The 12809-nt window shown below is 38.5% G+C and overlaps 1 protein-coding gene across 5 annotated transcripts in view; it reads left to right on the top strand.

Moving 5' to 3' along the window:
* Positions 1–12370, top strand: part of CDK8 (cyclin dependent kinase 8) — a 72505-nt gene extending 60135 nt beyond the window's left edge. For 4 of the 5 annotated variants that reach the window (XM_032679144.1, XM_032679142.1, XM_032679145.1 and 1 more), the window contains 6 exons: positions 1524–1593; positions 2623–2695; positions 4687–4784; positions 6113–6191; positions 6311–6469; positions 11079–12370. In XM_032679144.1, coding sequence (XP_032535035.1) covers positions 1524–1593; positions 2623–2695; positions 4687–4784; positions 6113–6191; positions 6311–6469; positions 11079–11204 — 605 coding nt within the window. In that variant the 3' untranslated portion in view covers positions 11205–12370. The remainder of the gene's footprint in view (positions 1–1523; positions 1594–2622; positions 2696–4686; positions 4785–6112; positions 6192–6310; positions 6470–11078) is intronic. The other variant, XM_032679143.1, reaches the window with a different exon arrangement.
* The last annotated feature ends 439 nt before the right edge of the window (positions 12371–12809 follow it).

The following is a 12809-nucleotide window of genomic DNA, read 5'->3' as shown; positions in this document are numbered from 1 at the left end:
ATTGTGGATATCATTTGTTGCATTTTCCCCTCAGTGTTGGTTATATCTTATATTTCTACAGGCTGCCTTGCATCTCTGCAGTTAATGCTTCATCTTCTAGGGTTCACATGATTGCAGATGTCAGGATAATGGGCTTTTTTTTTACTTTTTGGTTATCTTTCTCACTGCTTGTGTTCCCTGCTGTTGTCCATTCACTGTTAATAATGTTTTTCTTTACTGTTCTTGTGGATTTTCCTCTTTCTATCACATGAATTTTGTGGTCTATATGTTTGCGTGGTTCTAGAATTTTGTTATTAAACATGCTGTTATTTTTCCCTTTGACTTTTTTTGTGTATGTACTTCATTGTTTCTGTACTGCTTTATGAGATTCCCGGAAATGTTGCTTTTGCATATCATGTACTTTTATTTTCTGGAAAATCCCCCTTAGTTTTGCTTCTTTAAGCAGCACTGTTCTTTTCTGCTTTTAGCCTAGAATTTTACCTTTTTGTGCTTTTCTTACTTCTTTTGGGTTTTACATTGATTTTCTATAGCTTACATAAATAATGATACTCTCATTACTGTTCCCTGATTGATTTAATTAATCCTCTCCAATGGTCTGCATTTGACCTTTGAAGATCCTTCGTTGTTACCAAGAAATATATTTCATTTAATTGCAGCAATTTTTTTGCTTTTTAATTGACACTTGCTATATTTGAAATAGTTTCACATGTCTTTGGGAAAGAGGAGAACATTTTGTTTAACTAAGTAATAATTAAATAATTAATCTCTGATTTATTTGTTCACCCAATACTTTTAATCTCAGTGTTCTTCAGTTTTGATCAGTCTTCATAAAGATCTGAATTGAACCAAACTACTTGCCCACAGAGCCTTTTCAGGAGTTAGACTGTAATATGGGTGAGGTTAGGTGCTGGTAGTAAGTTTTTTGTTTAATTTTTAAATCCATTTTGGCCTTGGCTTCAGAGAAGATGAGATGAAATAATCATCAGTTTGAGTGTGCAAATTTTACTTTTTCTTAACTTTTTGTTGGCTAACAGATTTCTTTTTGGTTGAGACAGCAGGACTTTGCACAAGCACCTCTGGACATTTTCCTGCAATTAAAAGCTGTCAGAATGAAGAATCCCTTAGAAGGAGACAGTGTTTGCTGGAGTCTTATGTACTCCTGTCCCGAGATACAACCGTGTCTAAATAAGTTAAATAACAGTCTTGAAGGGTTCAGGCACAATGCCCGATGTGTTTTTCATCAGTATTGTGTTTGGGGCGTATGGTGATTTTCACTGTAGCTGGCATCTGTTTTTTCAAGTTCTTGAGTTAATCAGCACACAGCTGGAACCTCTTAGGTGTTGGTAAGATTTTTTTGTGAAAAGATGATGAAGGAATCTGAGCTGAAGAATATAAAGAAATAAGTAACTGCAAGGTTAGAGAAGCAGACTGAAAAAAAACAAAAAAGGGCTATGGAGATACTTGGAAACCCTTTGTTTTACTTGGGGAAAAGGGAAAAACCAAAGTTAATACTGATTTTGCAGATAAAGATTGGGAAGACATAAAAAAGATGCCCGAACATTCAACTTTAATGAAAGATTTCCGGAGAAACACGTAAGTCTGAGTTGAGCTTTCTTAAGAAAACATATCTCTCTCCTACACTAAATTTCTTGTAGCTCAGGTTCTTTTGTATGTAGATGCCAAACAAGGACTATGAAATAGTTATGACTTAGATTGTGAAATGAGAAATGAAGTTGTTTTGTAGTGGTGAACTTGGCCTGTTGAGGTGGTGTGAATTAGAAGGGTAGCCAGAGACAGCCTGTAAATGGTAAGGTAGCAGATGTGAAACAGGTGATCCAGTAAGACCCCACACAGCTTGGAAGCTGGCAAAGCACAGTTTGTCACAGCTGTTCCCAAATCTGTGGTCCTGGAAATGATTTTTCTGTAATAGCTGCATAAAAGGGGTCTGGTAACCTTATACCATTTCCAGCAAATAGTGGGTATAATTTTCAGGGTTGGTGTCTGGGGTAGCTTATGAAGGCTAAAGAAAAAAATACCCTTCAGCTTCGCTGTCACATTGACAGTATCTAATACCTGCACTTAAAATGCCACCCTGTTGCTTGCTTTCCATGCTGAGGGATTTGGGCCTGTACAGTTACATACATTTCTTGCATCTGCCATGCTATTGTAACCATTTAGAAACCTTATTTTTGAGTTCTTCTTCAAAAAAGTTCATGAATTTTCTTGTAGCAACCTGTATGTTGCAAGAGTGTGTTCAAATGGGTTTAGTATTTATCTGCATCTTTACTGACTTAGGAAATACACAGAATCAAATAATATAGTAGTAAAATTGCCCACAGGCAGTTTAAACCCAACTGATAGTTTGCTGTCTGAATGTGGGTTAAAACTGTGCTTTTTGTGTGGATGTGATGTGTCTTTACAAGCGTATGGGGGAAACAGATGCCTTATGTAGTGTCTGATTTTTAAGCAGTCTCTGGTGTTAGTAGTTGTGGGTTTTCCCTGCTTAGCAGATTTGCAATGGAGACTAAACTGTTTTTATTAATATGTTTTGTGGCTACTAAGAAAGTTTGGCACTATCAATGATTTACATATTAGAAATGTCACTTTTACTCCTTTTTTTAGGTATACCAACTGCAGCCTTATCAAATATATGGAAAAACATAAAGTTAAACCAGATAGTAAGGCATTCCACTTGGTAAGTTGGTGCATACATAAAAAATCAAACCCCTCCTATAAGTTACAGTTGTTCAAAGTAAGAGTTGAGCTGGAGTCAAGTACACTGTGACTAAGTTTATTTTATAAATGAAGTTGGGAATAACTGATACTCTGCAATTTGAGAATTGCAAAGTCACTGTATCTTTCCACATTGATAAAATTATTCTGTGTGTCATTCACTGGATTAGCTTCAGTATCCAGTAATTTTAAAAGTTTTCGGTCTTCAAGTCATGTTTAGCTCTCAATTAAATTTGCAGTGTTGCTGCAACTCTTAGCCATTTTGCTGCATTGCGTACTTTCAATAGCTTATTTTTTACATTTTAAAAGTTCCTATATGCCTCATTTTTTTTTACATATTCATTATTAAGCTTTTGGGGAGACCTTATAGCAGTATTTAAAGGAGGCACATGTAGAAAGGCTGGAGGACTTTTTGCAAGGGCAAACAGTGATAGGACATGGGGTAATGGATTTAAGCTGAAAGAGGGTAGATTTGTATTGCATATTAGGAATAAATTCTTGACTGTGGGGATAGTGAGGCACTGGAACAGGTTGCACAGAGAAGTTATGGATGCCCTGTCCCTGGAAGTGTTCAAGACCAGGCTGGATGGGACTTTGAGCAACCTGGAAAGTGCCCCTGCCCACAGCAGAGGGGTTGGAACTAGATGATCTTTTAAGGTCTCTTCCAACCCAGACCATTCTATGAGATGATTCTGTGATACAAGCTTGTATCTTAGACTTAAAAATAAAATTAACTTAAGGCTTGAACATGTAGTTTGGGAAGTTTTAATATGTCTTCTCAGTGCGCTAATCTTTTATAGCTTTCTTATGAATACTTTGTAGAACCTTTACAACAATTATTTTCTTTCTAGAATGTATTACTTTTTTTAATGAAGACTCCAGTTAAAATTATGCACTTGCTTAGCCCTGGAAGTGCCTGCTTTGTGTTGTTTCAGAAATTATACTATATTGGGCCTTTTTCTCTGTTTTTAAAGAACATTCAAGCCACTAAAATAAACTCTGTGTGTGTGTATATATATATGTATTAAATTGGAGAAAAGGGAAGATGGTTAAGAGGCCTGGATGTCTGAGGACCATGTGGCTTTTTTTCAAGTCATTGGAAGCTCTACCTTCTCTGATGATCAGACCCAAGGGTTTTTAAGCATCTTTCTTTTAGAATGCATCACTGCAGTTCAGCACTAGAGTTAAATAAAATCACTCTGGTCTGTCATTCCTAATTCGTGAGACCCCAGCTGGAGTGCTGTGTCCAGAGGAGGGCCATAAAGATAATCAGAGGGCTGGATCATCTCTCCTGTGAAGACAGTCTAGAGAGTTGGGGTTGTTCAGCCTTGAGAAGAGAAGGCTCTGGGGAGACCTTATAGTACTTTGCAGGCACCTGAAGGGGGCCTGCAAGACAGTTGGAGAGGGACTTTTTTTGATAGGACAAGAGGTAATGGCTTTATACTGAAAGGAGGTAGATTTAGATTGGATACTAGGAAGAAATTCTTTACTCAGAGGGTAGTGAGGCAGTAGAACTTGTTGCCCAGAGAAGTTATGGATACTCCATCCATGGAAATGTTAAGGACAGGCTGGATGGGGCTCTGAGCAAGCTGTTCTAGTAGGTGTGCCTGCTTATTGCAGGGGGTTGGACTAGATGACCTTGAAAGATCCCTTCCAGCCCAAACTATTGTATGATCAAAGCTTGCTAGTACATTATGGAAAGTTTCTGAATGTTTTCGATACAACATTTGTGACTGGAACTGAGTGTCCTGGGCTTTGCAAGTGAAAATGTGTTCTTTCATAGGAAATGAAGTTACTATTTTAAAAGAGGAGAAGAATGTAGTTATGCCATTTATGGCATAATGTAGTTAGGCTTTTGAGTTCAGTCACATTTGTATTGTCTTTCAGGAATACAGTAAAGTTTCTGCAAATGGTTTTGGTAATGCAGAGCTTTTTATCTTTTATTTTTTGCAGCTTCAGAAATTGCTCACTATGGATCCAATAAAGAGAATTACCTCAGAACAGGCTATGCAGGATCCCTATTTCTTAGAAGATCCTCTTCCCACGTCCGAGTAAGTGGTCAGTTTATTAATCTATCAGTACATTCAGAGATGCTTTGGAACTGTGTGCTTTCTCTCTTCCCTAAATATGTTCATGAATATTGAGCTAAATACTTATTGTCTAACAACTGAAGAAACCACTTAAATGCCATTTGTGGTTTTTAAAATTAAATAGCATTTTTATTAATCTCTTGCTTTATGGAACTTAGATCCTATTAGTTGCAGCACTAATCTTCTTATTCACTGACAGGTTGATTATGCATGCTACAGATCTTGGTAGACAACTGCTAAGTGCCACAGGTCCACTTCTCTGCTCTAGAATGCCAGATGACATTCTCTAATTAGTTTACATTTTTCTGTCTTAGCCTTTGTTGTAAATTCAGTGGGTGGGGAAAGTCAACTCTGTGTCTCTGTGCTGTCATCCTTAACAACTTAAAACCAGACACGTCTCAATTTTGTTTACGCAGGCAGATTTACAAAAGGGAGAAAATTTATGGACAATGAATGATTTCATTAAAAATTAAGCCCCCCTCCCAAAAGACTAGCCAGAGAGATTATACACCTTTTTAGGAAAACTATTAGTATATCCCATGTGTGATTCTCTACCCTTATCTAGGGAAGAATTTATAAAATATGTATATTTATAAGCGATTAATTAAAAATTAAACTATTTCACTAAAACCTCTACTGGATTATTTATAGTATCTCCTGACCCCTCTCCGTGGTTTAAAGTCATGTGAATGCCTGGCTGTTGCAGACACTGCTTTTAGGACAGTGTTTGTCTTTTTTCTCAAGTTTAGGTTGGCCTTTTAATGTGAATACACAATGAGTATTGCTAACAGGTGTAGAGAGACTTCATTATAAATACATTCTGCTGATTAAGGGCAGGTAAATATTAGCTTGCACTAGCAGTGGCAAATCCATGTGGACTATGAGATATGAATTGACAGGTGACATTTCTATTTAAACCTTTTTCCAGGTGATTTTATTAATAGTCAATGGAGTTTCCAGGATTGTTTTTGTTATTCCTGAGATTGTGAACAGCTGGATTAAAATAGCTCTTTTTGCCTGTGCAGATACCTAATGGGTGGCATACCTTTCCAGCCAGCAGTTAGCAGAAACTGTGAAAAATCTACTGGGACTTTAAGTTAGTGTAAAAGAGTCAACTGAACATTAAAATCAAATGTGAATAGATTTTTACTAAGTTTAGACTATGGTGATAGTAAGGCAGGGAAAGGGATGGCTCAGGCAATTTGAAACTAGCATGGGTGAAGTATGAATCTTACAGGTCTAACCCTTCTGTTCTAATACAGTGATAAATAGACTTTTTTGGGGGGCAGTGTTTTTGCAGGTTGTCAAATCCCTTACCCAAAACGGGAATTTTTAACAGAAGAAGAACCAGATGATAAAGGAGACAAAGTAAGTACTAGAAGAACAGTATCATCACGTTTCACTGGCTTTCACACTATTTCCTGATTTCATGTTATTTCATGTACTGCTTTTGAGTTGAAATTTTTCTTTGTGTTTAAACAATTGAGAAGAACCAGCAGCAGCAGCAGGGCAATAACCATACTAATGGAACTGGTCATCCAGGGAACCAAGACAACAGTCACACACAGGGACCCCCACTGAAAAAAGTGAGAGTTGTTCCTCCTACCACTACCTCAGGTGGACTTATTATGACCTCAGACTATCAGGTATTTGTTTTATTCACATATTTTTTATTTGCTTCTCATGTTTACAGCAGTGTTTCTTCAAGCTAAAAAAGTAATTTTGTAAGTGTCACTGTATTAACTGGTATTTTTTGGCATCTTTCAAGTTTTTTTTTTCAGATTCATTTAGTTGATCGTTTGTTGATATGCTGATGCTCTTTAGGTTAGCAGTAACGAAATCAGGATCAGATATTACTGCAGTTACTAATTTATTACCTTCATATTAGGAAATGCTGGTTGTGGAACAGGAGCCAGTTGCGCTGTGCACTGTATCACCTATAAATGCCATTTCTTACTTGAACAAGCCCATAGTGGTAGGAGGCAAAGGATATTGCAGTAAACAAGCTGTGAAATAATAAGAATCTGAACAAGAATTTTAGTTGGGCAGATGGATGTGAAAACAGTAGTTTGGATGACAAAGACTTGGCATGATGCTGTCATAATCTCTGTTTTGAAGATCAAGGGAGATTCCGGGTTGAGTAAGCCAAATATTACAAATCTGAAGACAGGTGAGATGGTGGCAGTCAAAGAGTGAGGAAGATGAGGAGTGTAGGGGAAAAAAACTTGAGGAAAACATGAAAAATGTATTCTAGCCTTCCTACATTTGAGCTCGTGGTCAGACATTAGGAATCAGAGCCTGGAGCATAAGAATAGTTTAGTCATTCCAGGGAACGATGCCTGAGTTATTTGGGTTACTACTGGAGACTGGGGAGAAGAGAGTTAAGGACAGAACCTTTAGTTTAATTGAAGCTAAGAAATTATGAAAGAGGAGCAGGGAAGACTGCATATGATACATGTAGGGTCAGTTGGAGAATGGCAGATTTTTGGAAACCTAGGGAATAGAAGATTTCAAGAGGAGGCATGCTGCTGGAAATGTTAGTCTGCAGGAACTATTATTGTACATGGAATGCATAGTACAGGAGGCCAGTTGTCAGAGAGTCTTGGATGAAAACAAAAGAAAAGGAAGTCAGAAATTTTTTTGGTAATGTTTTCAGGTAATTTAGAGATTAATATCTGAATCTGAGACCCTGATATTGGAAACCCACTTAACTGTGTTTATATTCTGTAGCAAAACATAGGGAGAGTTAAAGGACCATGTCAGTAAAACTGCGGTTGACTTGCATTTTCAGTTTGATGCTGCTTCTCCATGAACACCATTGGGCTTTAAAATCTTGCATTTCAGAATTTGTTCCAGAGAGCACCAAATATCCTTAAAGGCTGCCTGGAGGCATTACCTTCATCCTTATCTAAATCTGTATACTTCCCAGCATTGACCAAAACTTGAAAGTACTAAAAAACATAAAATAAGGTAACTTTCAGGAGCTTTATTGTGAGACTCTTCATATAGTCCCAAAGTGCCTTTGTTCAGTTTATCCCAGAACATGAATAACACTTTTTTTTCAAGTTTTCAAGTCATTCTCCTTGAAAGATGTACATTCTCAGAGCTGTTTGAGACAGTGGTGAGCCTTAACTACAGTGCTGCAGGGTGGGGTGCCTCTAAATATAAATGGCATCTTTGTTTTAGTTAGATTGTCTGTCTCAGGCTACTTTACAGGAGTTTCATCCCTTTAAGTTTGGCAGGCTGCAGTTGATTGCTGGTTTGGCCTCTTAAGTTGACTCTTTCTACCACTTCTTGAAAACACACACCTAACAGAAGGCAAATGCAGCTGTAACTTTCTTAATCCTGCCCTCAGGTGGAGTCACATATCTAAGGAGGTTGATGCAGTGATTGCATGTACTGTGTCAGGTCAGGGAGCCCCATTTATGTACCCTATTTACACACCCTTCACCTCGTTTTGCTGCTGCTTTGTAGCATTTTTAACAAACCTCAGCTTTGACCTGTGAGCCAGAGGTGAGGTTTACTAATTGACAAGTCAGAGGGCTCAAATTGCCTCAGCAGGAGTTGACATTAGTTTGTTTTCAGCTCATGTTCAGCAGAACTTTTGTCATCTCAGAGATCCATCTCAGGATTACAGCTGGGGGCAGCCCTTGTTGATCAACGTAATTTCAGAATACTTTTCTTTTGAGATAGTGATAACTGCTGCTTTGCTATCTCAGTGCCTCCTATGGGTAACTTGACTGCTCCTGACCAATCTCTTTGCTGTGTCTCTAGGAGTCAAAATACCTGGTTTTCAAAAAAAACCCCATCATCTTCCCCCTAGCTTTGCAAGAAGGCAGTGGGTAGATTTGTTCTGATTGAGTTATTTGGAAAACATGCTAATCAAAGGGAGGAGACCCAAAGGTGCTAGCACTAGAACAGAAGCAGTTAAGGGTTACCTCTTGATGGTTTCAGGTCTCCCTGAAAAAAGTTCTTCACATTTTTTGCTTCTGATCCTGCAACTTGAGGAGACTGCAAACAAACATTATTGTACAGCCCTCTGTTTTAATCAAACACCTGTTCCTTTGTTCTTTGTTTAATTTGTTCAAATTCCCCCTATAAAGCTTGTGAAGAAGTATTGCCATCTCCTGGGCAAGGCACACTAAGACAGTTTCTCCATTCTCTCAGAAGTTGAATTATTCTCTGCAGGGCGTGTTGACCTTGTATCCTTTTCTGCCATGCATAAAAATACACATGGCACACAGACTTCCTTGACTTATTGTTCAAATCTGCAATGTGACACTCCCAAAGGCAATGTGATTAAACAGGCTCTAGCAACTCCACTGCTCCGAGCTTTTGCTTGTAATAACCCCTCTGGATGCTTAATGGTATTTAGAAAGGATTGGATATTTACTTTTGTTCTTAAACAAAAGCCATTTGTTGCACTGGGTGTTGTGAAAGAATCTGATTTTTCATTGCCTCTGTCTTAAAATAAGATCTCTTTTAGAAGTAAGGACACAGAGAGTGTTTACAACTGACATGAATGATCAGTTTTTAAGTGGTTAAACTTGTGATAGTTTCCTCCATACAATGGGCAAAATGAACGTTCAGAATTTTTGCTCTCTGAAGTACATCCTGTTTTGTAAGATGGGGAAGGGTGACCCAGAGCTGTGGCTCTTCTGTTGATGAGTGACTTAGTCCTTCTCTCAAGGCTGAAGGCAAATGCCTCAAAAGTTTAGTCACTATGCTAACGGTGAAGTTCAGCAGTGCTGGTTTGTTCCCACTGGCATTAACTACTGGTCCAGCCATTTCTTCCCCTTTTCTCTAGAGGTTTATAGTTTTAGCTCAGTCCTACGATCATGTGTTAACAACTAGTTTGCCTTTTTTATTTCTGCCATCATCGCTGCATCCTGGACCTAGTTTCCTTTCTAAATGTGGAAAGGCAGGAAAAAATGGCGTTATTTTATATTATGACTTATCTGTAAAGCTGTTTTAATATTTTACTTTCTTGGGATGTTGGTTCACCACAATTTTGCTTATTCAGGTCTCAGTAGCAATATCCTAGTCCTGGAATTGTCACTTCAGATAAGTTTCCAGACCTTTATCCGAAGCAGCTTTTTCTAAAAAACCTAATATGTTGTGTGATATCAAGAGTTCAGAAGCTACACAGCAGTTTCTACAATGCTGCAAAGTTTCTATATGTGTAAACCTTAACATGAATGTAAACCAGCACAGTAATGTACTGAAATTGTGTTAATTTAATTAAATATTAAATGCTCCAAAGTGGTCAGATGCTTAGATTGCAAATCTCATATGCAGTCCTTCTTTCCTTTATAGCACATGATCAGTAAGTAATAACTTTTAGGTTAAAATTGAAGTAGGTAATTTCTGGTTTGCTCAGAGCTTCTTGCAGTGATGAATGTTCCACTCAGTAAATAATTGTAGAAATGCTGGTTGAAAGGGGCCTCCGGATACCATCTAGCCCGGTCTCTTGCATGGAGCAGGACTGTTGCTAATGCTAACTAACTCAGGTCAGCTGTGGCTTTACTTAAATGAGTCTTAAAAACCTTCATATATAGAGACCTCACAGACTCTCTGGACAAGTTCTTCCAGTGTCCCTTAGTAGTCCCTCCTCCAATGTCCTACCTGAACCTCCTAAGCCGCAATCTATTGCTGTTTTCCCATGAAGTATCTATTTCCGCAGAGGAACACATTGTTGTCTTTAAACTCTCCTTCAAGTATTTTAAGGCTGCTGCTAGATGACAGCCCAGTCACAGCACTCTCAGCCTTTACTCCTGGGTCACAGAAAAGGGTGGCAAATATATTCTTTATATGTGAAAATCTCCAGAATAAGGCAGAGTGGCTCATCAGCAGTAAGATGCCTCATCTGGTTCTCCACCCCAACCTACCTTCTTGTTAATGAAAGAGAGCGAGTGGAGAAGAGTATTGCCGTGAGTGGTGGTAGCCTTGTGTAATGTGCAGGTGCAGTGTAGCCATCCAGAGGGTTGGGTGGAGGTTTGACTATGATGGGTGAAGATTCACAGGAGGTAATTAGGATGGATAACTGAAGGGTGGCAACTGTCACTTTCTAATGTGATGTATTCCTGGTGTTCATTACCTGCTGTAATCAGAGTAAGTGAAAAGAAGCCTGGAAGTGCATCTGCTTTGAGACTGTGTGTGCCTGGTACCTCTTGAAGAATAGATCAGTAGGTGAAACTGTGTTGTGATGTCCCTGTTACAAAGGATTGCATGTCCTCTGCTTCTGCCCCTCTGCAGCGTTCCAACCCCCATGCTGCCTACCCCAACCCCGGACCAAGCACATCACAGCCACAGAGCAGCATGGGATATTCAGCTACCTCCCAGCAGCCGCCACAGTACTCGCATCAGACTCACCGGTACTGAGCTGCACCCCGACGACGTCAATGCACTGTTGCTAATGCTGCAGGACCGGCCGCGCAGCTGTGCCTGCCTGGAACCCGGCTTGGGCCACGAGAATGTACTGTACAACCACACCTCCAACCTGTCTGACCACCACGATCCACCCCCCTGCCACAGAGCGGAGTAGTGGCTCCCAAATTGTACCTGGTTTTGGGGTTAGACTTGAAAAGAAAGTGCTAGCACAGTTTGTGTTGTGGATATGCTACTTCTGTAGTTTACTTGACATGGTTCAGACTGACCGATGCATTTTTTTCAGTGACAGTCTGTAGCAGTTGAAACTGTGAAATGTGCTAGGGGCAAGCATTTTTGTTGTCGTATGTGGTGAATTCTCTTGATGTAACAACTTTATCTGACAAATAGTACGCAACATCTTTGAACTGGTACTTGAAGCATACAGTATATGTTACCATGGCAAAAAAGCAAACTAACTGTAACTCTCAGACAGTTTTGATAGACGTTTATTTTTAGTGACTTTTGTGGGTTGGTTCATTTTCCACCTAGATCAGTGTTTTATGACCGACGCAATTGCTACGATGAGATTTTTTTAAGAACATGAAAGTGTTTGCATTTTTTCCCAGCAATTACAAACGTCCCAAAGATTAATTTCCAACATAAGGTTTTGTTTTTGTTTTAAAATCTATGACTTGACTGGTATTAAAGCTGCTATTTGATAGTAAAATAAGTATGTTGTCATTGATATAAACATGTTTGGTTCAGCAAACAAACTAAAATGATTGTCATAGACAGTGTTTTATTTTTTTTTCCTGTTGGTGTTAATGATTTGTGAGCATGCTTTGGGATTAAAAAAGCATGAGTGATATTTCCTAAAAAGGTGTGGCATCCATTCAGATATTTTGTCATGATTTTTGAGAACCAGCTTGGTGTAGTGGATTTTAAATTTTGTTTGGTTAATTATTTTTTTAAACGTTCGCACGTCGTTTAGGAGTGCCATTCCTACTGCAGAGGAACAAGCTGTTAGGAGAGCCTTAGAATTTATGAGGAAAAACTTACATACAATGTACTGTATCAAACTATTTTACATGAATGACACAAGTATTCTGAGTAAAAAAAAAATCAAACATTGTTAAAACAAGGTGTTATGTAATAAATTTATTTTTCATAAATCTGCATATGCCCTTTGCATGTATTCCTTTTTATCAGCAACAACACCCCACTCCCCCATCCATACGTCTATATCAGGTTGTGTCCTGAGAAATACCATCCAACAGGAATTTTTCTTGCAGGGCAGGCTTCTGTTAACTGCTGAGAAGGACAATTTTTCTTTTAAATAGCAGAAAAAAGTGTCATTACTCTTGTTCTGCACATGTAGCTGATCAGCTGGAAATACATGAAAAGTGGGTATATTACTAGCTACATTTCCTAGATCAAACAGCTCCTTTTCATCTACAAAATCTTGAGACACTTCTGTCTGGATAGTTCTTCTGAGGTTTCTGTAACTCATTCTTATTGTGGCATCTAATACCACACCATGATTTTATGACATAAATATATGCGACATACACAGGATTTTTTTTCTGTCAGTGCTTCATGCAGTGTGAATATTGACTA

The sequence above is a fragment of the Chiroxiphia lanceolata genome, chromosome 2 (genome assembly GCF_009829145.1).
Source record: "Chiroxiphia lanceolata isolate bChiLan1 chromosome 2, bChiLan1.pri, whole genome shotgun sequence".
In the NCBI taxonomy this organism is placed as follows: Eukaryota; Metazoa; Chordata; class Aves; order Passeriformes; family Pipridae; genus Chiroxiphia; species Chiroxiphia lanceolata.
Note: the sequence above shows the minus strand (reverse complement) of the source record. Positions and strands in the feature narration are given on the sequence as shown.